This window comes from Podarcis pityusensis, assembly GCF_964106645.2.
Source record: "Podarcis pityusensis genome assembly, chromosome: 1".
Taxonomy (NCBI): domain Eukaryota; kingdom Metazoa; phylum Chordata; class Lepidosauria; order Squamata; family Lacertidae; genus Podarcis; species Podarcis pityusensis.
In genome coordinates, this window is record NC_138028.1 from 81,710,270 (window position 1) to 81,737,710 (window position 27,441).

At 43.4% G+C, this 27,441-nt stretch overlaps 1 protein-coding gene across 1 annotated transcript; it reads right to left on the bottom strand.

Moving 5' to 3' along the window:
- Positions 1-1,235: 1,235 nt before the first annotated feature.
- CD5 (CD5 molecule) lies at positions 1,236-26,929 on the bottom strand. The gene is given in 11 exon segments (XM_080996157.1): positions 1,236-2,226; positions 2,885-2,983; positions 6,547-6,663; positions 8,069-8,122; positions 10,048-10,167; positions 11,226-11,519; positions 12,709-12,777; positions 14,059-14,349; positions 16,283-16,321; positions 26,711-26,827; positions 26,830-26,929. Coding segments are annotated over 10 exon segments (1,275 nt in total). The 5' UTR covers positions 26,915-26,929; the 3' UTR covers positions 1,236-2,226; positions 2,885-2,894.
- Positions 26,930-27,441: the final 512 nt, after the last annotated feature.

Consider the following 27,441-nt stretch of genomic DNA (forward strand, 5'->3'; position numbering starts at 1 on the left):
TATCATCTATACTTGGTTAGACTCTAACCTAACACTAGATCAGAGGTGATATACCTTCTTTGCTCCAAGGGCTGCATGGGCCACATGACAAAAGTGAGTATAGCCGCCCCATACTCTCATACACACTTTTGCATGGATTAGTGCATGTCAACACATACAAGACAAGTGTGATGGGCCTTACCTTTGGCTGCATGCACATAGTTTTGCATCACATATTAATACATTTTATGTAGGAGGAGATCTTGGCAGCACTTGCAGAGAATACATTCTGAAAATAGCTGTCCTAGATGCACTAAAATTAGGTCCTGGAGGACTGCATGTGAAAAATTCTGTTTGTAGATAAATATGGGCAGTACTCTGAAAACTGACTATAGAAAGTAAAACGACCAGAGCTCTAAGGTGGTTCTTAAAGAGTCTAAAAGCCAGAGTAAGCCTATTTGTTCAATTTTTCTGCTTTCTAAATAAAACTTTTTTTTGTAATCCCATACAAATCAATGGAGTGGTTAAATGGTCTAGGACAGAGCAGGTTTTTTGTCTAGCCAGTTTCATTCCAAAAGGAAACCACATTTACCACATTTTCATTTTTAACTGCATTTCTAGTCTCAACTTTCTACCTTGGAACTTAAAATCGTATGGTTCTCTGCCTTTGTCCTTACAACAACCCTGTCAGATAGCTCAGCTGGAGGTAACACAATGAGCTTCATGGCTGAGTGAAGATATGAACAAAGATCTCTCTACTAATTCAACACACTAACCACTACAGCATGTGTGTAATTACATGTATGGTAATCTTTTAAGATACTAACATCATTTTTTAAATTGCAGAAGTACCTTTATAAAAAAAGTTCTTTGGATCAGGAAGGGGGAATATTATTATTTAGGCACAGAGCATGGCAACTTCCTAAATTATACTGAAGTTCCACAATTATTTATAGGTTTTTACTGTGAGGATCATCATAAGGGGTAACTCTGCACTTCACAAAGAATTTCACTGGCAGCTTTCAAACTGCTATCTCACTTTGCAACTGAAAACTTTGAAATGGCTTCTGCATAATTTAAATGTCTAAAATGCCTTTGAAATGTATGTAAGCTTGTATGAATGGGTATTGCATTGACCGGGACGAGAGGCAACTTTGTACAATATGCCAGCCAGCTTTTAGTCTCTGAACTGTGGCCCAACACTTAACCGTCATTGTGTCCAGTCTCAAATACAAAATACACTAAGCTCCTGCCAGTTTGCATGTCTGGGGTGTCCCCTCCTGCTTTTATTATACTTCCAGATATTAAACATGAATATACACAATTTACAAATTAAATTACAGATGCACTCAAGTGCAAAACAAAGAGTTGACATTAAAAACCCACAGCTATACTTGCTCAATTATGACAAATCTATAAACATATTATCTAGTTTAGTCAATAAGACATTAGCTACTAGGGTAAACTGTTGTGCTTGGAAATATTCTTTAAAAAGTAGTCCTGGTTTGTTCAGTAACAACAGCTTTCCCTGGTTTTTGTTTTAATTCATACTTTCCTGTCTTAACTCAGAATGGTTACCTAGCCAATTGCACAATATTGTCAGAAATCTTGCCCAGCTAGTGCTTGCCAGGGACCTTAGCATTTTTTGAGGTAGTCCTAATTTTTGCAATGATCGCCATTGAGAGATCTAGATACAATCTAGCAACATTCACCAACCTTGTGTCCTCTAGCACAGCATTTCCCAACCTTGGGCCTCCAGCTGTTTTTGGACTACAACTCCCATAATCCTCAGCTAGCAAGACCAGTGGTCAGGGATGATGGGAATTGTAGTTTGAAAACAGCTGGAGGCCCAAGGTTGGGAAACACTGCTCTAGCACAGGCTGGGGCTGATGGAAATCGTCCTAAACAACTGCAGGATACAGTATAAGGTTGGCAAAGACCACTACAGCTGAAGTCCAAAGGTCATTATTATAGGCCCTCAAACAGAGAAAACCTGACATAATTCCACTATGAGGTTTGAATATAGAACAATAGTGCTCTGGATGATTTGAGGTAGAGATCCTAATTCCTCTCAGTGCATTGAAAAGGAAATGCACTGGCTTTGCTATTACATCTCTGTGAAGGTACAGAAGGTCTATATGGTTGCAGGGAGGATGCTGATGGTATTTCACACTGATTGTTGTGGGTGGAAAGCTTTTTTCAGTTCTGCTGATCCCAGCTTTTCCTTGTATTGGATTCTGCCTGTATCTGCAGGGGAGAACATGGATCCCACAAAATTAATATTTCATTTCATTCAATTTTTTAAGAAGTGACAATGCAGTTACTGAAGTTGTAGGATTATATCCTACAGGTTTTGCCTGACACATAGCTAGAGCGCCTGTCTAAACTCTCATTGTTTGCACACACAGCAAAAATCAGTTTTAAATTATGCTATAAAAGGTAGAGGGACCCCTGACCGTTAGGGGACGACTGGGGTTGCGGTGCTCATCTCGCTTTATTGGCCGAGGGAGTCGGCGTACAGCTTCCGGGTCATGTGGCCAGCATGACTAAGCTGCTTCTGGTGAACCAGAGCAGCGCACGGAAATGCCGTTTACCTTCTCGCCGGAACAGTACCTATTTATCTACTTGCACTTTGACGTGCTTTCGAACTGCTAGGTTGGCAGGAGCAGGGACCGAGCGACAGGAGCTCACCCCGTCACGGGGATTCGAACCATCAACGTTCTGATCAGCAAGCCGTAGGCTCTGTGGTTTAACCCACAGCGCCACCCACGTCCAATTTATGCTATAGACCTGCCCTATTTCTGGTGGTTTCTTTCAACCTAAGGATATACAAAAACTAAACAAAAAAACCAAATAAACAGAGATCAGCTTGGGCGTGAAAGTTTATTGAAATAGGCATGCATACCTTTCAGATTTTACAGCCGTTGTGCAGAACATAAGTCGTAGTCACTGTCAGAAGAGTTGTCTGGGGGGTTGGAAGATCTGTTGCTTGCCCCTTCCAGAGCTGTACCAAAAAAATAAAAATACTGTAATGTTTCAAAGGGAATTGCATATTCCAGGGAAATACTAAAATAACGGAGACTAAAGTAGCAGCAGGATATGACATAATGCTTTTTGTATTTTGAGGATCTCCCTTTGCATTAGTGTTGTACAAACTCAGTAATTGTCTTCATCCAATCACCTTACATTTACCGTATTTTTCGCCCTATAGGACGCACTTTTTCCCCTCCAAAAATGAAGGGGAAATGTGTGTGCGTCCTATGGGGCGAATGCAGGCTTTTGCTGAAGCCTGGAGAGCGAGAGGGGTCGGTGCGCACCGACCCCTCTCGCGCTCCAGGCTTCAGGAAGCTATCCGCAATCCTTTCAAGCCCGGCGGGAGTTCCCGCGGGCTCGCAAGGCTTGCGGGCAGCAGCCTGCAGCCCGAAGCAGGGGCGCCCTCCGGAGGGCGCCCCGTGCTTCGCGCAGGTGTCCGCAAGCCTTGCGAGCCCGGCGGGAGTTCCTGCCGGGCTTGCAAGGCTTGCGGGCAGCAGCCTGCAGCCCACAAGCTCGGGGGACAGCGGGGAGGCGGAGCGCCGCCATCCTACTGTTCCCCGACCTGGTTTGGATTCCCCGACCTGGTTTTTGGGGGGAAATAAAGGAAATTTTTTCCCCTTTATTTCCCCCCCCCCAAAAAAAAACTAGGTGCGTCCTATGGGCCGGTGCGCCCTATGGGACGAAAAATACGGTATATGTTGCATTTATTTAATAGAGGTCAAGATCTGAACAACAATTCCAACAATTCATCAGCTTTCACCCCAATATACCAGTGCATACTATTGTTATATTTTTCTAGATAATTGCTCACAATTATGTGAATTGCTTCCTAATACGTGTGTGTGTGTGTGTGTGTGTGTGAGAGAGAGAGAGAGAGAGAGAGAGAGAGAGAGAGAGAGAGAGAGAGAGAGTGGCTGGTGTTTCCTCTGTATTTTCTGGAGATATTTTCTTAACAGGGCACTTACCTGCACGGTAAAAGTCTAAAGTCAACACCGAGTGGATGGGTGGGGGTTGGGAGTGGAGGAGAAAGGTTTTTGGCAGTTTGAATTTGGGGGCAGACACAGTTTTCAGCTGGAGCTGGTTAAAATTAATACTGAGGCACACTTGTGGTGCAGATCCTCTCTTTGGGAATCTGATGCAGAATTAGTGATGGTGCTGAAAGATCCCTTTTGCTGCCACTATGGTCTCTCTCTCTCTCTCTGTATATATATATAAAGGGACCCCTGACTATTAGGTCCAGTTGCGGATGACTCTGGGGTTGCAGCGCTCATCTCGCTTTACTGGCCGTGGGAGCTGGCGTACAGCTTCCGGGTCATGTGGCCAGCATGACTAAGCCGCTTCTGGCGAACCAGAGCAGCGCAGGGAAACACTGTTTACCTTCCTGCCAGAGCGGTACCTATTTATCTACTTGCACTTTGGCGTGCTTTCAAACTGCTAGGTTGGCAGGAGCAGGGACCGAGCAACAGGAGCTCACCCCGTTGCGGGGATTCAAACCGCTGACCTGATTGGCAAGTCCTAGGCTCTGTGGTTTAACCCACAGCACCACCCACGTCCTTGTGTATATATACACACACATTAAAGGATAGAATCATATTTGAGGAGCCCTTGTAGGCCACCTAGCTAAACCTTCAGCTCATTGCTGAAAACCCAGAGCTAGAGCATCCCCAACAGAAGGCTGTGCAATCTGTGCTTGAATACCTCTGGTAAGGGAGAGCCTATCATCCCTGCAGATAATTGGTTCAATTGTGAAACTGTTCTTACTTTAAAGAAGATGTAATATTCCCTCCTGTGAATTAAGCCCAACAGATCTGGTTCTGCCCTCCGGGGCAGCAGAGAACAAGATATTGCAAAGGCATCATATGTCTCCTCATTGGAAGGAAACAAAACCTTGCAGCGCTGCCAGTGAACTTCTAATTGCTTGGAGAATTGGGGAGTGTTTAAGACTGTTATCTTTCTATAAGGGCCATCATCTAGGAGAGACTAAAACCCTCTTCTTTCAGAAAATATTTGGAATGCCAAGAGAATGCTTTTGATACTGTCTTCTTGTGTTTTCATTGCTCACTGATAATGGGCTTTGATCCAGAGAATGGCATGCAGTGTTCCATGAGTGCAACGGGGCTTTCTTGACCCTTTCCTGCTACAGCCACTCATTCTCCCCTGAAAAGCCACTCTTAATTGGTTGGGGGTCTCTCCAGCACATGATGTGTTTGCTACAACAGGCTACTTCTGGGGTGGGAGAAATTGCTGGAAATTGATGTTCCCGCTGCCTGCGTAAGTGGGAGTGTTTTCCATTTGCTTATGCAGATATTTGTATTCAAACCACTGGATTGCCTTGGATCAATCTAATAAACAACTCGCTTTGAGCAATGTAATAAACAATAAAATATGAAGAAGGGTATTGGGGAAACAGGTCCACGATGAAGAGACTTTTCCAAGAACATGTACCAATGGCTGTGCAAAAGGAATGGATGCAGTGTCAAACCATGTGATATTATATGAGAATGCAGCCTGTGGGTGAACAGCTATACAGCTAAGACTGGAATAACATAAAGCCTCAGGGTCTGGCGTAGAACTGAAAATTATCAGTCATACTCTATTGGTTCAGACGGCACATTACACCAGTGGCGTAGCATGGGTTGTCAGCACCCAGGGCAAGGCAAGTAATTTGTGCCCCCTAACCCATGGATTTGTGCCCCCTAACCCGTGGATTTGCGCCCCTTAACCCTAACCCCCAGATGTTGCGCCCGGTGCGGCCGGGCCCCCCTGCACCTGTCAGCATCGCCCTAGAGAGCCAGTGCACCAACTGGACTCATGCACCTCAACCCCGACTGGGCTAGGCGAGCTGGGTAGCACCGCCAGAGACCTCCTTTTCCCACAGGAACAGGTCACAGTGCTGTGGACTCACAGCTTAGAGCTGAGAGCACCGGATTCACTGTCTCAATAATACAGTCGTTGCGCAGCTGAGTTTTGCAGAGTCTTGCAGAGTATAAACCACTCGGAGAGCAGCTCTGTAGAATATCTTCCTTTTATTCTGTAACTACAACTATGATACAAAAGCTGAATATTCTAAGCATAAATCAATGCTACACTGAGAGTCTGCAGCTGCTCTAACAGCAATCTTATCTCTAGGATCTCCAACACACTCACTCTCTCCGATACACTGACTGACTGACTCTCTCTCACACACACAGACTGATATGTTGCTGGGCAGAATAAGTAGATAGGCAGGACACGCCTCCTCCTCTCTGGAGAGTCAGCAGGGACCATCAGGAGATCATCAGGAGATTCTTGGGTATGGGAGGGGTGAAATCTCCTCAGCACCCCCCACGCTACGCCACTGCATTACACTCTCATTTGCCTAGCATCAGCAATATGAATTGTATGTAAACCTCATTCAATTTAATACCAGGAGCACCAGCCTGGGCTGCAGTGGGATTGGGATCCTTTGGAAGTGTGGGAAACCCAGTGGATTTTTAAAGAAAGGTCATGTGATACACACTATAGGACTTTAAAACCCCACCTATTGTATGTTACCTGCATAGGGTGAGAGATGAAAGTTTTTCTTCAGGGCTGGATACTTATTCTCTTCCTGAACCTCTTGGCTTTCAGGACGTGGCTGGAACGTGACAGAACTGCTGCGATGGAATGAAACTAAATAAAAGCATAATGTGGAATCACTTTCTATCCAGAAAATATCCTAACTTTCAGTTAAATATACATTTTATTGTTTAATGAAAGGAACAGAGTGAATATACAGTGGTACCTTGGGTTAAGTACTTAATTCGTTCCGGAGGTCCGTTCTTAACCTGAAACTGTTCTTAACCTGAAGCACCACTTTAGCTAATGGGGCCTCCTGCTGCCGCCACGCCGCCGGAGCACGATTTCTGTTCTTATCCTGAAGCAAAGTTCTTAACCCAAGGTACTATTCCTGGGTTAGCAGAGTCTGTAGCCTGAAGCGTATGTAACCTGAAGCGTATGTAACCCGAGGTACCACCGTATTAGCTTCCTGGCTTTTGGTTTGTTGCAACAAAAGAAGCTATTTCTTGCCTCTAGAGGGAGTAAATGATCTTACTGTGATCTCTGAAATATGATAACATATGATCGCATATAATCATCAAAAATCTAATAGCATGGAAGTATGGAAGTTCAGTGTGCTGCTATGATGTTTCAGACATAAATGTGGAACAATGGAACTGATTATTAGACAGGGTCTCTGACCCTAACAGTCGAAGGGGTAAAGAATAAGTGGAGTGTTTATTACAGTATGATAACATCGCTTCTGTAGCTCTGTAATATCACGCTATAATAAAACTCCACATTTTGGCTGTACATAGCAGGAAATGGAAACCCAGATTACACATTACATCGTATTTGCTAGGTAGCAAATGATGGTCTGTTACTGAGTCAAGTAACACCAGGTCAGTCTGTCTCAAACCAAACTGCCCAGAGTTGCAAGTTAGACATTCCTGTTAAAACAGTTTATAATGAGAATGTAAAACCTGAAACACCCAGGATGCATGTTCAATAACTCTTTGTCTGTTTCATATTAACAATACACAACCTCAAAAGAGGTTCACATGAATTTATTCATATCTTGCATATGTCTTGGGTTGAGAGGTAGCTGGGTTTGTTCTTATCCACTACAGTGGTACCTCAGGTTATAGAGGCTTAGGGTTACAGACTCTGCTAACCTAGAAATAATACCTCGGGTTAAGAACTTTGCTTCAGGATGAGAATATTGTGCTCTGGCGGCGTGGCGGCAGTGGGAGGCTCCATTAGCTAAAGTGGTACCTCAGGTTAAGAACAGTTTCAGGTTAAGAACGGACCTCAGGAACGAATTATGTTCTTAACCCGAGGTATCACTGTACCTTGTTACCAACTGGTTTCATACTGATTTTATGCTGTTTATGTTTCTCTTATGCTCATGGCATAGATATTATATTGCTATTGTTTTAGCTTATTTTGATTGTCTTTTATGGATTTTAATTTTTGTAAAACAGCATGGAGGCTTGCTTGAAGGACAGTATAAATATGTCACACATGCATACATACTTACCATTTTGATTCATTCCATTTGGGCCGATCCACTGATGCTCTCTGTTTTTTGAATCTGTAGTGGGGTAGAGGGAGGGGACGTTTGATAAGTCATTAAGCAAAATAGAGCATAGGCAAAAATAAATACCCTGTGCCAAACTGCATGGCTCTAAAAATGATGTCGTTAAGGCACATTAGCTGTTATGGCTTATATACTAGGAGTATGGAACCTCCGGACCTTGGGACTCTCACTCGGACATGTCCCCTCTGCTGCTCTTCTGAAGGCCCCCTCCCCCCATGTTTTTGCCTGGCTGAAATATGCCACTGAACTGTGATAATGCCTCTTGCTTTCCTGGACAGAGAATGGAGAGAAGTGGGTATGTGTAAACACTAAGGATGGACAAATCTGCCTACTTCAGTTCTCCCAAGTTTCTCACTTTCCCAATATTAAATTCAGTGCTCCACATTTCTGCAACAATTTGAGATTATTTTTTTTAATGCTCATGAAATTTTTTAGAACTTTAGTGTGAGTTTCTCCTATCAAACATATTTTTGTATGCAGTTTAAACAATTATAACCATTTTGCAAGCAATTTCCTGTAACACCATGCATTTCCCTAAGAGTTATTTTTACTTATCTATGCATTTTCATGCACATTTTACTCTACATTTTTGTACACATAACTTAGCTGGGAAACTCCTTTGCGGAATTCAGAGAAGGTGAATTTCAAAGGGTGGCTGCATTTTGGTTTGCACATTGTTCCACAAAGCGTGAATTTTGAAAGTCTGTCTTTAAACACAAACTGAATCGAATTTCTCCCCCAACCCGAGTAAACAATCTTGGCTTTTGCATGGCAGAAATGTAGGTTGCTGTATGAAGACAAGATTCACACCTGCTGCCTCGCCCATTTTTAACTCTGGCTCTGCGCTCACCGCTGACCCCTGGAAAATTGCCCATGAGAAATATGGCATCTGGACTGAACAGGTTCTCCATTCTGCTGTATGCAGTAAACAAAATAGTGCTGCGGCTGACATATATTCTGCTGCCTTTCACGTCTGGTGAAACAGGTATTTGTACTTGGCTCAACTAGAAGTCACCACTTGTGAGAAGTCAAACAAAAATTAAACCCTTTCCCTTCAGGAATATACCTAGGCCTTAATCAACCTTACCCTGGTTTTTCCCAGAACAATTGACAAGACAAGAAAGAGAAAAATTCCAGAGAAAGTAACAGGAAACAAGAACAGAAAGAAATCAATATAGAGAGCTTAGTGCACACAATCACAGAACTAGTGTAGGGCATGACAACGTAGCTAGCATTACAGCAAAATTTTGATTCAGTTAGCATTTAAATGCGAACCTAATGAATCTGCACGTCCCAAAACAAAATGCAAGCCAAGACACAGCAATCCTTTCAAAATTCACACTTCAAATTTTGCAGAGCAGTTTTCCAGACAAGTAACGTGTACAAAAAGGATTATACTAAGGTAAAGTGTGCATATAAATGCCTGTGCATTAGCTAAAATAACATTTAAAATGTGACTATTCGGCAGAATTGCATACAAACGTGTACATTAGGAAAAAACCGGGGGGGAACCCCATGAAATGGTGATGCATTTTTCTGAGGGCTTTTTAAAATAAATCCACAAACTGTTATGGAAATGCAGAGAACTGAATTTAAGTTTGGGGAAATGAGAAACTTAGAGAAACAGAATGACAGACTCTCCCTGCCCTAATTGTAGTCTTAGACTGGGAACTGGGAACCAGAAAGACCCAGGTGCACATCTCATCTCAGTCCATCAGTGAATAACCTTAACTAAGTCACTCCCTCATGGCCTCAGCGCCCCCCCCCCCATATGCTTCAGTGCTAAAAGTCACATGGTCATGTTACCCCCACGCCCTGAGGGCTCCCATATGATGGTATGAATAGGTCCTTAGACTGGGGGCATTGTTCTACAAAACAGAAGAGCTTCTAGTTTGCCACAACAGAAGAATGCCACTTACATTTCTTCACCAGCTTTTTGTAGGCTGGGGGAACACAGAAAAAGAGGAGGGCAGCTGTGAGGACAAGACCCAGCAGGATTCCCAAGACGGTCTCAGTATTGGACACCCTGGATTTGGAAACTTGGTCAGGAGAGAGAAGTTGAGATGACATATTATTTCATCCCTAGAGGAAGCTCGTCCTCAGATAAATGTTAGTGCCTCTGACACTTAACAGCAAAACCAGCTGCTCCCTTCCATTCACCGGATTGTGCTCATCTTTTAATCTCATTGTCCATACTAAACCTGTAAATATTCCAAAATTCATGCCTACTAGGCTACAGAAAACTCATACATAGGCTGTGTCTACAACACACGTCTAAAGCACATCCCCTTGTCTCAATAATCCTGGGAACTCTTGTTTGTTAAGGATGCTGGGAACTGCAGCTCTGTAAATTCCCAGGATTCTTTTTGTGTGTGAGGGGTGTGTGTGTGTGTGCAGCCTAAGTCAATCTTCAGCTTTCAACCTTCACTGCAAACAGCATTCAAATACTATTTACCAACCTCAGTGTTCAGGATAGCAACACAGTCGTAAAGAAAATGACTGGTATACTTCAAATCTCACTTTCGGAGAGTCCAGGAAATTGCAAGCTACATTTAATCAATCAATCAATCAACCAACCACATGAAATAATGTGGGAAAATGTGGTTGTGGAATTCTGGACTGCACCCCTTCAGACTGTAGTGGGGGCTGGAGCCATATTTGAGAATGTCCCCCTATGTAAAAACATGTAAAAAGTTAATAAACAGATATTAAACTAATGTATCATAGCAAAAGGCTTAGCCCTGGTGTTCAAGTTGACTATAGTTATTTTATCTAATTAAAAAAAATTGTATACCACTTGATTACATTAAAACCATTATGTGATTTACTATATATATATATATATATATATATATATATATATATATATATGCATGAAGCTTATTATTAATTGTAAAATGAGGGAATTTAGTATTCTAAAAAAAATACTATCCTATACTTGCAGTCTGCTAGAATCCAGAATTCTACAACTTCAGCTGATTACAGTTGTGTTTAAAATGTATATACCCACCCCCCCCGCAATGCTAAAATGGAATTCCATATAATCCAAATAAGGAAAGCAGAGCATAGGTGTGCTCTTCTAGTCAGCCTTGCCCACCTGAGCATTTAACCAAGGTTATCAAGCACCCTTGTGTCTTGTCAAGACAGCCCAAGCTAAGGTTCCTTTGCTCACACTGCACCGTCGACCAGTGGGCAGGCAACGGATTCCTCCACGCCAGGTCCTTAAGTCCTATTGAAGCGTCACACTTCGCTCCTTGGCAATCCCTGGGTGCTAACCCACTCCACCAGCTTTGCAAAGCCAGGCAAACCATTTCCCAGCGACCTCCAAACTTCAGCTCCGTAGTCCCAGAGCATAAAGAGGTCCCATCTTCTAGCCTTATCCTTGGAGTATCTGTAAGAGAAAGACAGCAGGGAAGTGAGTGTAAGGCACTGTCAAAGTCGTGTGGCAGTACAGTGGTCAACCTCATGAGCTGCAAGCGTCTAGCTTGAATGTGAACTTTATCCCTGAACTCAGTGGTAGCTGGTGCCATTGGGACTGCTATGCTAGGGTGGAAGGCAGGGAGGTCAATCGCAGGTGAAACCAGAGCCAATGACAGGCAGAGTCCATTCTAGTTTTGTCCCCCTCCATCTCCCTGCTGAGTTCTACCAAAGCAATACTGAGACTTAAGGAAGAGGAAGCTGACAGGCAATATAAGACTTACTTCACCGTTGGCTGTATTGTTTCATTTGCCTGAAATAAGACCCAGAAGGATGTCTCCAAACAGGGTGGATGGGTAAGGGAAATGGCATATAACACTGCCTGGCATCATCTCTGATAATACCCATGGTAGGGAAAACATGAGTTCACATACTTTCATGGGCTCTAGTAGCTTTACAAGAAAGATATTGCGGTCAGGTCATGGTTGATAGTTCAAAAAAGCAAAAACTAGGAAAGCGATGGGAAATAACAGTCAGCATGATGATAACGTTATATAAGTAGATAGCAAGGGATGCTGAATAAAGGACATTGCAAAAGTGGGGAAGGTGCAGCAAAAGACAACCAAAATGATGAATGGTGGGAGCATTCACCTTACAAGGGGAAGTTCAAGTGTCGCTGCTTTTACGTTTGGAAGGGAAAATTACATAGGCTGCAAACTTATATACATTTACCTGGAACAAAGCCCCATTGAAAGTGGGATTGTCTCATGAGTAAACATGTATACGATAATGACAATGAGAACATTTAGGATGCTGATATTATAAGTATGCATAACGGGGGAAATTGGACGGAGAAGGGCTTTTCTTCTTTATGATACTTGAACTTTGGGTCATCCAATTAAACTGACTGGCAGCTAGTTCAGGACAGATAAAAGAAAGCAGTCCTTCACACAACACATGATTAATGTATGGACTCTACGGCTACGCTATCTAGTTTAGATGGTTTTAAAGGGGATTAGACAAAGGCATGGAAGAGAGGTCTATTGACAGTTATTAGACAGGAAAACTAATTTTTAAAATCACAATTATGATTTCTGTAGCTTTGATCACTTGCAGCAGAATCAATAAAGAGTTGGGGGATTTGTGCTTCTTAGTTTTCTTACCAGTGGGTTTTAAGGAGGTCACGAAAGGTGCTGTTGTTGGCTGTGATGCTGTTGAGGTTTCCATGGGATCTGAAATGATCAATGCAACCAAAGGGATGAGAAGAAAAAAGAGCTATAGCTTTTTAGAGAAGGGTCGCACAGGGGGAATGGGGAGTGAGTTTATCCAGTATTGCTGCAGGCAAGAGCCAAGAGCAGCCTTCTATAGATAGGTTTCCCCTTTGGTTCAAACTGAACCACATGTGAAAACTTGCAGAGTGAGTTTTTCGGAGCTTGTGCCAGCACGGAAAAAAGGTGAAACTTGTACTGGACTGTGCTAAATTCTATGTAAGGTGGCCAGGTAGGCATGGCCAAAAATGTGGATTTGTATCACCGATAAAAGAGGACACCAATCTGCATAAAATTTGCATATAAGTGTATAGATGCAAAATTATGAAAATTTAATAAAATTTAAAATAGAAATACACAGTATTTTTCCATGTATAAGACTAGGTTTTTTTACCAAAAAAATAGGTTTAAAATTGGGGCTCGTCTTATACACAGTAGTGCTGAGGGGTGTTTTCTTAATTTGGAGTCCATAAAAATAGGGGGCGTCTTATATATGGGGGCGTCTTATACACGGAAAAATACAGTAAAAGGGGGGAAGGCACAAGGTGCCTTGTTGGCCTGCTCAGGGGGCTGATCAGGTCTTAGTAACTGTTGGCTAGCAACTTGATGGCTCCTGATCTCCCTTGTTAAATCAGACTTCGACTGGACAGCCCACAAGTGGATGATATTTTTAAATAGAGGATTGTCCCCTGACAGCCTTTCAAAGCAGAGGACCTTCCTCTATAGAGTAGCCCCCCAATATGTAAATTGTACTGCGGTAAGCCGTGTTCATATTTAGAGGCCTTCTAGGGTGAGTGTGCGAAGAAGAACTATTGCTGTTGTTTAGGGCTGCCACACAACCAGACATTACCAGGATTTCAAAGGCAGAAATGACGTCTGGGAGGGTTTTTCGAAATGCGGTGCTTTGTCCTGGATCTTAGGCAAGAAGATCGTGCTTAGGGTTTTGTCTAAAAAAAAGCTCAACAACTTTCAGGGTGTCCTGGTTTTTACTTTTAGAAATATGGCAACCCTACTGTTGTTCAGATGGCTGGCTGCATTTTGTGGCTTTATGTCTCAAATGTGTCTCTATCATAAAACAGTTTACATTCAAGTAGAAGGTTAGTCTGCTCTTAGTGGAAGCCAGAGAACACCTCTGAATCTCTAGTGCAATGGGAAGGCGCTTCCAAAACACCCCCCACTGCTCTTCTATGTCACACTTGTTTTGCCCAAAGAGAGAATGCAAGCAGGAAGGAGTGTTTTAACTACCTTGACAAACCAAGGCCAAATGGGAAGTGCAATTGGATTCTTGCTGGGCGCAGTCCTCCAGGGCTGTCTCATTTCCCTGGCAGCCCAACACGAGTGCCTCTTGTTTCTGCGGTTCTTCGGCAAACGGCTGCAGCAGTCCAAAGGGAAAACCGCAGCCAAGCTGTTTACAGGCAAGGTCTGCATTCTGCTGTGTCCAACCTGTGCTACAAATGCTCTTCCATTTGCCTTTGAGATAAATCTCCAACAACCCAGAACACTTGGAGCTGGTACCGCTGAGCCTCACAGCCCATTCTGTTGGGGAAAGACTAAGATACTGAAGACATCCAGGCAAAACCATCAAACATAGCATCACCCCCTGCACCATTCTCCCTCCTCTTGGGGCGGCTGATCAATTTTGCTTCCACACAGCAGTTTATTGTGGGCTCATACGATAAGGTTACCAGACGTCCCTTTTTCTCGGGGACAGTCCCCGGATTTACAAATCAGTCCCCATACAAAATCCATTGATGTTGAAAACTGTCCCCGGATTCATTGAAAAAAATCTGGTAACCTTATCATACGAGCAAGTTTAGCACAGCAACAACATCTTCATCAAAATGCTATCTTGTCTGGTATTATTTCCCTGTGCAATCCAGTTTTACCGCTTCCATGGAAAATACAAAATTTTAGAAAAAACGTACCAGTGGAAACAGTAAATCCAGATTAAATTGTGGTGATGGGGAGGTATGGGATGGCATTATGATGAAGATGCCATGTGGATGCTGCCCAAAACTAGAATGCATGCCTTGCCTTTGACACCTGAAATATATACGCTTGAATTCAATGTGGCGCTGTATCATTAATTTCATAAGTGGAACAGTTTCCGCGTGTCCAACAGGACTTTCCCCCTCTTGCCCACCCCTGTTCCCTTCCTAAATCTCCTAACCCTCTGGAACAGATTTGAGGACAGTACAGGGCACATACTGGGAAAGGAGGGGGGAAGTCCTGTGCAAGATGAAATACAGTGGTATCTCAGGTTACATACGCTTTAGGTTACCGTATTTTTTGCCCTATAGGACGCACTTTTTTCCCTCCAAAAAATGAAGGGGAAATGTGTGTACGTCCTATGGGGCGAATGCAGGCTTTCGCTGAAGCCTGGAGAGCGAGAGGCGTCGGTGCGCACCGACCCCTCTCGCTCTCCAGGCTTCAGGAAGCTATCTGCAAGCCTCGCGTGCCCGGCGGGAGGTCCCGCCAGGCGTGTGAGGCTTGGGGCGGCAGCCTGCAGCCCGAAGCAGGGGACGAGCTGCGGAGCCCGCCCTCTGCTTCGGGCAGATGTCTGCAAGCCTCGCGCGCCCAGCGGGAGGTCCCGCCGGGCGCGCAAGGCTTGGGGCGGCAGCCTGTTCTGGGGGCTGGGGTCGGGGGAAGCTCAGGCTTCCCCCGCGCCAGCCCCCGCGTCTCAGGGGGAAATAATTTTTTCCCCTTTATTCCCCCCCCCAAAAAAAACTAGGTGCGTCCTATGGGGCGGTGCGTCCTATGGGGCGAAAAATACGGTACATACGCTTCAGGTTACAGACTCCGCTAACCCAGAAATAGTACCTCAGGTTAAGAACTTTGCTTCAGGATGAGAACAGAAATCATGCTCCAGCGGCGCAGCGGCAGAGGGAGGCCCCATTAGTTAAAAAGGTGCTTCAGGTTAAGAACAGTTTCAGGTTAAGAACGGACCTCTGGAACGAATTAAGTACTTAACCTGGGGTACCACTGTACCCTATTATTTTGATGGTAAATTGTTTTAACTGTTTTCTGTATTTACACTGGTGTAATGCGCCCTGGGACCTTATGATGAACGACAGATAAGAAACCTAATTCTGATAGTTATTATTATTATTAATAATAATAATAATAATAGCAAAAATAACAATAATAGTCAGCAGCACTGAGTCCACAATACACTGCCATGTTGAAGCAAAGACTTATGTCTCATGATCATGGCTTAACTCCCCCACACTGAAATAAATGCGATTTAAATGTGCTTAATTTTGGAGGCCTTGTGCCCTTTCTTATGAAGAAACATGGAAACTAAATATCAGTTGGGACATGGCGCAGCATAAGGCAGAAACTGACCTAGCTATGCACCATCTTTACAGGTATAAATCATGAAAATGGAATCCATGTGGTGAAGCAGAATGCTATGCCTGTCTACTCACAAATGCATTTCACTGTGTTCGATTGAATAAGAAGTACTGACCTTCAGGGCTTTCATTTTGTCCGTCATCACAAGTGACCACTGCAAATAAAGGAACAAAGTAAAAACCAACCAACCAACCAACCAACCAACCAACCAACCAACCAACCATAAAGTGGGGGAGACGCCCAGAAGCTGTGTGTGAGTGCAAAGCAGATGGGAGAATTTCCAGATTCATTGCCCACCAGGTGCATACGCTCACACCACATGGCGCATGGCTCTTGAGAATCTTTCTACAGCTTTTTCGAGACGTGCTGAAGGAACTGAAATGAGAAAGGGCCCCTAGAAAAGCCCCCGCCCCAACACACTGAACACCACAAGGTCCTTGGGATTTTGGTGGAACAGGCATCCCCCCACTTGTGTGTGATTGACTTACGCATGACCACATCTACGCAAGCGATGGGAAATAAATAATTCCATTCTTAACCTGAAATGGCAGAAGAGAGCTGGAAAGCCCTCATAAGTCACAAGGAAACCCTTCCCAGAGCCTGAAGAGGATGTCAGTGAGCCAAAAGTCTAGAAAAAGGAAAGATTCCAAGGGTTCCAAAATGGCAGCCGGGAGCTCTCGCTGCTACTACGCTATGCCGTTGGGTGGGAAGCTTATGTACTGCCGTGGGCTCCCATCGCACATTTCGCTTACGTGCATGGAGGCCCGGAATGTAACCCCCATGTAAATGGGGAGTTGCCTGTACATAGCGACACATCCATCAGTCAAGTATGTCAGAGTCTGCTATGTTTATATGTTACCCAATCTAGCTCACCCTAAAGCCGTTCCATCCCTGACGCTCACCATGGAAAAACCTCTTACACCAACTATCAGCTGCCAGTCAGCAAAATGCAAATAAAGAAGGGGGTGAAATCATATGCCCCCTGTGAGTCTGCTGGTCCCCTTTGGCTGCGTTTTGATATGTGAGGGGGTAAAGCCATTCTTTCTGTGTTACACCATAACTACCAGAGGCCTACGGAGGAAAGGCTTAGAGCAGATCTGGTTGAATCTGGGCTGCAGTGAGAACATAAAACTGACGTTGTCCAAAATAATAATTTACACTGCAAATGCTTTTCACCCTCCTCTTACCTCGAGCTCATAAAGAAAACCTGTTCAGGTAAATGAATACGGTAAAGAGGTATTTGCAGGTGCTGACAGGAGGGCACCAGCAACTGCAAGCCTTCCCAGTTGTTCCTTCTGCCACACACTGTTTCCTGCACTATCTGAATGAACGTGCTTCCTTCATGTGGGAAGGGGGACACAGCGCCATTGCTAGTGCAGAAGGAAGATTTAGCTGCTAGTCCAGTTGGCTTTTGTAAGTAGAATGGGGAGGGCAGGGGAGGGAGAGATCTTGTCATTTGCCTCAGGCAGCAAAATGTATTGGGCCAGCCCTGAATGCCATTGAAGATTCTGGTTGATGTAATATGACCAGGGATCCCCCCCCCCCCACCTGGAACTCACTGCAACTCAATTCTGGGACCTCTGAGGTGGACACCATTGCCATTCTAAGAGAATGAGGGAGGTGTTCATGGTGAGTTCCAGCACTTCTTTTTCTAGAAAAACAGCACTGAATAGGACTATTTCTACACACCACTTTCTTGAGCGTAATGAATATCTGAGTATTGTAAATATGGAATAAAGAGATGCCAGAAATGCAACGACAGCAGTAGCAGCAACAACACATTTTGACAAATGTAGTTTTTACATGGGAATTGCAGACTTGATGAAAGCCACTTTAAGCATAATGTGTAAAAATGCCCTGAGTCTATGAAGTAGATGAGCTGTGCTTGAAAACCATAAAACCCACTGGGAAAGCCTATCCATAGGCTCCTTTGACATTAATGAGAAAAGTGCAAAAGAACAAATTTATGTTGTTCCTATTCATTCCAAATGAACGTGTGCAGGAGATATTCCTTACAAATGCAAATTAGGCCCTTTGTCTCCTTCTGATTACCACACCAATTACCATCTTTTCTTACTGTTCTCGGAAGAACAATTTGATTAAGCGGAATTTTGATGTACACCGAGAGTAGTGAATAATAATTAAAGATACGGGTTAAGGGCTCAAGTTAGATTTCTGCTGAGCTCAGTGGAGCTGTCCCGATTTGTACCAAGGGAATTTTCTCTCCCCGTTAGACCTGACAATTAAGCATGCAACATAATTACACCTCTACTTTTAACCACCTTGCTTTTTTCCTCCATTTATAAAAACACAAATCCATGCAACCATTTCGGCAAGGATTGTACTCGCATGAACGTATCCAATATGTTTTACATTTTCACATCTGTAGGTGCATGCAACAAACATGTTTGCAAGGTTTAACTCTAGCTCCCTGGCAATTGTGCATGTGCTGGCATGGCTTTGCAGCTCCATGTATCAAGCAGGACCCTAGGCAGGTCCTGAACCTCACTGCCTCCTGCATCTGCCATCAAGTGTCTACTGATATTCTGAATGGGCGATGATCTCGGCACCATCCAGGCTTTGTTTACTGCATTGTTTTAAACAGCCAGTTGCATGGAAGCTCATTGCATGAATGTGATTTGTGCATATGTGTGTGCATGTGTGGTGTAGTTAGCTGCCACAGGGAAGCTTCAGCAGCATCAGGATCATGCAGGGTAGGGCGAGGAAGTTTAACCCTTTCTCTCACTGCTGTGGTCCTTGACAAAATTTGCCTCTCCGAAGCTGCTATTTGCATTTCAAGGGAAGCTCCAACTGGCATCCTTGGAGGCTTTCCTTGAAATGCAAACAACACCTTAGGAGTGGCAATTTTGGAAAGAGAAAGAGTCAGACTTTCTCTCTCCAGCCTCTGGGAATGAGAGGCTGCTCAGCCTTCCTATCAGCTGCTATTTGTAGAACGAACAAACAAACAAACAAGCATTAATTACATTAACAAATCAAGGCCATCTCCTGTTTAGCCTGCAGGCATCCCAGCTTGCCTCTTTCCCCTCAGCCGATATCCACATTACTTCTTACTAGGGAAGGGCAAAACTGTTAATTTCAGTTTCTCGAACTTTCTCATTTTTTCCAATCTCAAATTCAGTTCTTCATATTTCCCCATCAATTTGCATTGATGTCTGCATGAAAATTCACGAGAAATCATGCTCATTTCTCCCGGCATGCACATTTTCACATTAAACTTTGCCTAATATACACACTTTTACAAAGCAATTTCCTCTAATATAATGCATTTTTATTTTTATTTCCCCTTTTATCCACACTTTTACCATAGTGATATGCATTTGTATACATATTACTTGGCTGGGCAGCTGAATTGCAAAATTCAGAGAAGCGCAAATTTTGAAGGATGGCAGAGGTTTTGTTAGCATATGGTTGCAAAAAGCGCAAGTTTGGTAGTTTCACCTCTAAATGTGAACTGAATTGAATTTATCTCACATTCCTAATTGTTCATTATGCATTTATTCTCTGGCCGCACCCGCACTGAAGCAACTCAGAGTGACAGCATGAAACAATCCTGACAGAATCATTAGAGTTAGCCTGAAAGAATGACAGCAGCCACTGAAGTGAAATTCACCACAGAGATCCAAGTTCCTGATGGATCATTTAACTTCATTTTTAATTTTCAAAGCAGCCACAGGAGCCTCCAATTTTTATCAAAGCAGCGGTTTAACCCTTTCTGTGCCTGTATCATTTCTCTCAAACTAAATGCCTCCTCCCTCAGAGCTGATGTTAACTGGGGTGTGTGAGGATATAGGTACCTAACGGCAGTATTTTGATCAGGGAGCCAACATGGATGAAAGTGTTAAACACACCTCCCACTCCCTCTGCTGCCTTAAAAATAAAAATAAATATAAACTAGAAGATCTAATCTGGAACCCCCTGCACATCACTTCAGCTTTGACTCTGAGTGGGAATTTGAACATACCTTTCCCTCCACCCGAATCCAATTATATTATCCCCTGCACTGAGTAGTGCTGCATCACACTTTTATAAGGAAGACCCATTTTTGGCAGGCACACCAATGCCGTAATATTGCTACGTCCAGCAAACTTGTAATGTCTGGATAATATTCAAATATGTGTGCCTTCTTGGAGCCCTTGATGGGTCCAGGGCTCTCTTGAAAACAGGGACAAGAGAGATGGAAATGTATGACTGGAGGGGAAATGTGATCCATATTATAGGTTCAGGTTGGGTTGAGGGAGTCAACATGGACTGAAACTCTAAGCACACCAGGATTACAGCTAGGAACTATACACACTGATTTCAGTGTATCTGGTCCTCAAATTAGTATTTGTGGCAGCTGTTCTACACACACTTACCCGGAAACCCCGTTACTTCTGAGCAGATACCCAAAAGTTTGTTCTGTGAATGGACATGCATTGAGGTGGGCTAAAAAAAATAAAAACCAGAGCTTCCCTTCCAAAAAAACCATAGTAAAGCTTTTAGCACCCAGCAGACAGGAACCCCAATTTAGGTCATGGCTATGATGCTGGGGGTAGTGGGGATTTAAACATTCCCAACTAGAAACTCCCTCCCACAGGCCCGGCAGGGGATAACAGTCCCGTTCCCCCATGAGACACATAGCAGCTGGGGGCAGGATTTTAATTGGGAAAACGCCACAGGAGACAAAAGGTTATCCTGCACCTCCCGCAGCATCATAGTCTTGATCCAAACTGAGGGTCTCATGACTGCTATTCATCACCTGAAACCCTGCGAGAGAGTGTGTCTCCACATGACCTGTTTATTGAGCATTAATCCTGATTGGTTTGCTAAGAGGTTAGATGGCCATTGGTTACTTAATGAACATCAATTCTGATTTCTTTTGATGAATCTGTCAAATTCAGTTTCTCTCATTTTCCCGGTCTTAAGTTCTCCACATTTCCCCATCTGTTTGCATTTTTTAAAACAAAGCCTTCAAGAAAGTTTGTTAGCATTTTAGTGCCTATTTTTCCTAAAATACACATTTTTGTATGCAGTTCTGCTTGCAAGGCAATTCCCCTACCCTTATATAATACATTATTGTATGTTACTTTCACTAATATACACATTTTTATGCAAACTTTACCCCAACGTATTCATCCTTGTACACATTATGCATTGTGGAATTCAGAGAACTGTGGATTTTGAAGAATGCCTGTGGTTCAATTCGTGTATTATTTAGGAAAGTGCAAATTCGGCAGATTTACCTGTGAATGCGAACTGAATTGAAATGCTCCCTCTTTGCTAACACCCCACCCTCTCTCTCTCACTTTTCTTCACCAGCCTCCTGAGTTTCAAACACACCCTCCCAAAGCCACTGTTTCATAAGGGAAAAAATAACTGTCCAGAGAGCGAGGTAAAATGTCTTTAGAGGCTGAGCACTCACTTGCTGTGTGCGGCACCAGACAGGCAGCCTTTTACAAAAGCCAGGGTGGGGGCCATGGCAAGACAGTTGAGATACATTTTAGTCTAGCCACCCATTCCCCTGTAAGAATATCCTTCCATAGTTTTACAAACCTTTGCTTTTTATTCTTTGTTATAAAGAATATTCAGCCAGCTTGGACTTGAAAGACAAGACCTGCAAACATTTGCGCTATGAAATAAATAAAATGATGCATTTTCAGAGTGCCATACGCACCTTTGTGGCGGGGATGGGGCAGGTACATCTTTCCTGTTTGCTTTTAGTATTTATTTGTTTACAGCTATATCCAACAGCGCCAGAAGTGCTAACTTTTTAAAAATAAACAACAACAACATGAAAGGAACTTTATCAAAACATGCTTGGAAAGTAACTAGATTTAAGTCATAATGCTTAGCTCCCATTTACTTTTAATCATCACATATCAGGGCCAGCCCACCTATGTGGCAAGATGAGGCAGTCACCTCAGGTGGCAAGATGCAGAGGGGCAGCGGATCCAAGGAATGCATCATTGGCTGCCACTGCTGTGGTGGCAGCAACAGCTGTGGCGTGCTCCTTGGAGGCCAAATCTGCCACCTCCTTGGCAGCCCCCCTCTCAATGCCACCTCTACAGCAGCATCTTGGCAAACAGGAGGCATGACTGATCTCCTCCCAACTTGGTTTCTGATGCAGATCTTTATTACCCCGCTTGTTCCTGATGTGGATCTTCAATCAGCCATTCTTCCCTGGTCAGGGATGGGCAGTGAGAATGCCATTTTGTGGTTCGCCTCAAGGGGCCAAATATCTTGGGCAGGCCCTGTCACATATACAGTGGTACCTCGGGCTACAGACACTTCAGGTTACAGACGCATCAGTTACAGACTCTGCTAACCCAGAAATAGTACCTCGGGTTAAGAACTTTGCTTCAGGATGAGAACAGAAATCACGCAGCGGCGGTGCTGTGGCAGTGGGAGGCCCCATTAGCTAAAGTGGTATCTCAAGTTAAGAACAGTTTCAGGTTGAGAACGGACCTCCAGAACGAATTAAGTTCTTAACCTGAGGTACCACTATATGACACTTTCAACACGCAAAACATTTAACGTTCCTTATGACATTCAACATCTTTTTAAACCACCCTGTGAGGGTGATCGTTTTCATTCTCCTTTTACATTTGGAGAGTTGAGGCTGAGACAAAGTGGCTTGCCTAGAGCTGGTCAGTGACCCAAGAACAAGCAGCAAAGTTAATCCATCTCCCGAGGTCAAATGCCAACATGCTGTGCCCTGAATCATTCTGAATTACCCAGGCAGAGTACCCCAGAGGGCCCTGAAATAATTGCGCATTGTGTGAACATCCTCTTAATTGCTGTAAACAAGAAGGGCACAATACTATGATGTCCACTGTCACTTGAAAACAAAAGCCAGACTCGTATCTCTTAAATGTGATTTCTCATATTATGCACCATTATTGCCTGAAACCCCTCAGAATGGTCCCTTAACACAAGCTCAGTCATTGCTGGAGACTCTCGGGTTATTATGACTATTATTATTAAATTTATTACCTGTCCTTCTCTGGCAGGTCCCAGGGCAGGCTGAAACAATTTAAAATTCAGAACTAAAAACAATCAGAGCAAATTACAGTTGATTCCCAGTTAATCATTGGACATTTTACCTGATTGCAACTAGGGTCCTCTCCAAACTGTCACTGTTTTATGGGAGGGTTTCAATCGTGTATCAGCAAATTTAGGTTTTTGCAGTTAAAGTAGACTAAAGTGCTATAGTGCTGCAACCCCATACCTTCCAATATTTCTCTGATGAAAACAGGGACGTCCTAATCAATAACAATGACAATTTTATTATTTATACCCCGTCCATCTGACTGCGTTGCCCCAGCCACTCTGAACAGCTTCCAACATTTATAAAGCAAACAACACATTGAAAAACTTCCCTATACAGGGCTGCCTTTAGATGTCTTCTAAAGGTTGTACAGTTCCTTATCTCCTTGGCTCGGAGGTTGCATAACTCCATACCCTCCAATGAAAATAGGAACGTCCTACCATACCCACCAACATGTCTCCAATGAAAATAGGGACATCTTTAGGAAAAGGGGGGCATTTCAGGATCATATCAGAAACTGGGACAGCTTCTGTAAATCCGGGACTGTCCCAGGAAAATAGGGACACTTGGAGGATCTGCAAACCCACTTTTTAAAACAGACTCTTCACGGTAAGGACAGTGCACAAGAAAGTGTGGGATAACAATCGATTGGTGGTAAGTCACGTAACCTCTGAGCAAACCACTCAGAATGAATGCTCAGTAAACAGCAATGACTTCTGTGCAAGCTTAGTGCAAGCAAATGAAGCTAAATGTTCAATAAACAACTCATCTGGAGGCATCACAGAACACAAACCTCAAAACATATTTATCTAGAGAAAGCTGCACTGGGAAAGTTTTTATTATCTTCCACTATTAATGCCCTGGCATGGGTGACATCTATCATTATCATCAGATAATATTTTCAGGTTTTATATATATATTCTATGCACTGCATGTTACAAGGGATACTGTGGGACAGGGACTGCTAGCCTAGTAGTGTGAAATAAACATTATGTAAAGTAAAGTAAATGTACTAAACTAGCGGCAGGCCACGGCAAATTTATACAAATACATAAACATTGCATAGTAATGCAGAATTACAGCACTGTTGGTATGCTCAGCACAATTTAGAATCTGCAAGCATCCATATACGCTCCCCAATGCAATCTCTCCCATTTTAAACAATTTGAGGTGAAATGATTTTGTCCCCTGAACTTGATTTTCCAGTGGCAGCCTACTATCAGCCTTCCATCCATCTTCAACATCCAGGTAATACTTCTTTATTACATCGATCAATCTATCTATATCTCTACTCGTAGCTAGAAGAATTGGCATTGTATTGCACTAAAATAAAGCAAAAATCTTCTGCTAGCATTGACAGTCCCCCTTGATAATATAAAGTTCACTATCTCTAGCTGAATGAAAACATAACAAGGGTAGACAGATAAAAAGAGCCTTGATCGTGTTCAGGCACAATGGAGAAGGGAGCAGCAGAAGGAAGGTTTGGAGTTCAGAATGAACCGCTTGCTGGTCCAAATGATGAGCAATAGTTCCACCATCAGACTTCTACCCAAGCTGCTAATTCAGATGTAGCCCTGCTTAGAGCCTCCTGCCCCACAATCACAGTGGAAGTGCATTTGCAGCACTCATACAGGACTGTGTGTGCAAGGGCTTCCTTCCACACTTTAACCTCACTTGCTAAAGTGGAGTGACATCTGCTCTTATTTAGATCCTGGGCTTGGTTTGAAATGCTTTGCTTTTCTCCTAGAAAACAGGTTGGTTTGCATCTGAGCACATTTTGCCCTCAGATACATAAGATATGGGGTTTATTTCCTTTTTTATATATTTATGAAATTATTGCTCTGACCCAAGAGAGGAGGCAGTTGAGACAATCAGTGCTAAGAAATATTAAATCAGGGGCCAGCAAACTTTTTCAGCAGGGGGCTGGTCCACTGTCCCTCAGACCTTGTGGGGGCCGGATTATATTTTGGGGAAAAAAACAATGAACGAATTCCTATGCCCCACAAAAAACCTAGAGACACATTTTAAATGAAAACACACATTTTACTCATGTAAAAACACCAGGCAGGCCCCACAAATAACCCAGAGATGCATTTTAAATAAAAGGACACATTCTATTCATGTAAAAACACGCTGATTCCCGGACCATTGCGGGCCGGATTTAGAAGGTGATTGGGTTGGCCCCGGCCCCTGGGCCTTAGTTTGCCTACCCATGTATTAAATAATATATAAAGGGTGCATCATCTCAGTTCTGCAGGATCAAAGCCACTGCCACTAACAGCAGTGCTAGACCTTGATGCACGGTTGTAGCAAAATGCAATAACAAAAAGAAAGCACCATTTTGTCTGAAAAAGCCTGGAATAAAAGGTAAGAAGAGCATGAGACTCCTAATCTCAGGGTTGTGGGTTCAAGCTCTATGTTGAGCAAAAGATTCCTACATTGCAGGGGGTTGGACTAGATGACCCTCGTGGTCCCATCCAATTCTATGATTCTAAGATTCTAAGTAGCCGTATTAATACAAGTGGTGAAATCAGCATTGAGAACAAGCAAGAACAAGCAATATCAGTTTGAAAGGTTTGTGCTGATTTGGCCCCGGGTCTAAATTGGTACCGGGAAAATGAGATGTAATCGAGCTGAGAATCTGTCTGCCTGCTGACAATAAAGACTTCATAAAAGCAGAGAGATATTTGGGGTGAGTTACACTGGCCCACCATGGCCTTATATTGAAGTCTCTTGCAGCAGCTGCTTAGATAATAAGCAGTTTATATAACATCAGTTAAGAAAATACATTTTGACAGTAAAAATAGACAAAAGAATAAGTAGCAAGTCAGTCTCCAAAATTTGTTAAACGTGCAGGTAATGCACCTCACTAAAGCAACCTAAAAGCCCAAATGGAAAGCCTTCAATAACCTTCCATAAACTGTGAGGGGATTTGCCAGGTACTCTACTCTAAGGAGCGAGTGTCAAAGAAAGCACACACAGACACGCCCGGACAGAGAAAGCCCACCGTCCATTTGCCCTTGACCATAATTACATGAACGAAGGAACACATTATAGAGAAAGCTCTGGAGATCACAGTGCATAGGGGAGAACATATGGGAGAATGTTCCTTCAGATAATCTGGGCCTAGGCCAATATTAGCATTGGCATCCACTGGCCGCCTTTACCCAGCCAGCCCGTTTGTTGACAGATGCTCTGTTGATCAGGGACAGCTGAATGCCCCTCCAAGGGTTGTGACATTTCTGAATGCACTCCAGAAGCAAGAGAGCTACATGGGAACTCTTATAATTTCTACAGGACTTTCCCCAAAATGCTCAAAATGCTTCACATGCACAAACTCAAAAATCCTGTATTATTTTATCATATCATTTATAAAGATTCTGGGGAGGCGGGGGGAATGGACTGTGGCTTGTTTAAAGCCAACCAGTGAGTTTACAACTCTGCTGAGTTTTGAACCATTCCTTCCATGGAATAGCCTTTGATAGCACTACTCACCCCACATCCCCACCAACGTCCATGGGACAAAGGCTAGAAGATGATTGAATTTCATCGGCACGTTCTTCCTCGTCCGACAATATACAGGCAGCACTTTCGTGTTCCTGCCCTGATGTTCTCTGCTACCTGCTCTAGGCAAAGGGAGGGGTTGGGGAGGAAGGCAGTGTAGTTTCTCCCCGTCCTGATGTGGTTTTTCTGCGTCATTTCTCAGTTGCTTTAACTGTGCTTTCTGTACCAGTCTTCTCTCTTTATCCTTCAGAGTCCTAGAGCTGCTCCCCAGCCTCCCCAGAATCTTTATAAATCTTTATAAAACACCTGGCCACAAAAAATACAACAGCAATAATACTAATAATAATCCCCACTTGCTTCTGCATAGAGATGGGTGATCAGTCAACTTCAGTTTCTCTTGGTTTCTCCTTTTTCCAGCATTACATCTACACATTTCTGTATCCGTTTGCGATACTTTTAAAATTCCCCCTAAGATACACTTTCTTCGCATGCAGTTTTGCCTGAAATAAACTTACTTTTTTTTTTTTTTTGGCAAACAAGCTCCCCTAATGTAATGTAATGTGTGTGTGTAATGTGTGTATTCACTAACATTAATTTGTATGCCTACTTTCCCCTAATACCATATACCCATTTTTGTACACATTATTTGGTTGAAGAACTGCGTCACATAATTGGGAGAAGTGTGCCTTTGGAAAGACAACTGTGTTTCTGTTTGCGTGTTA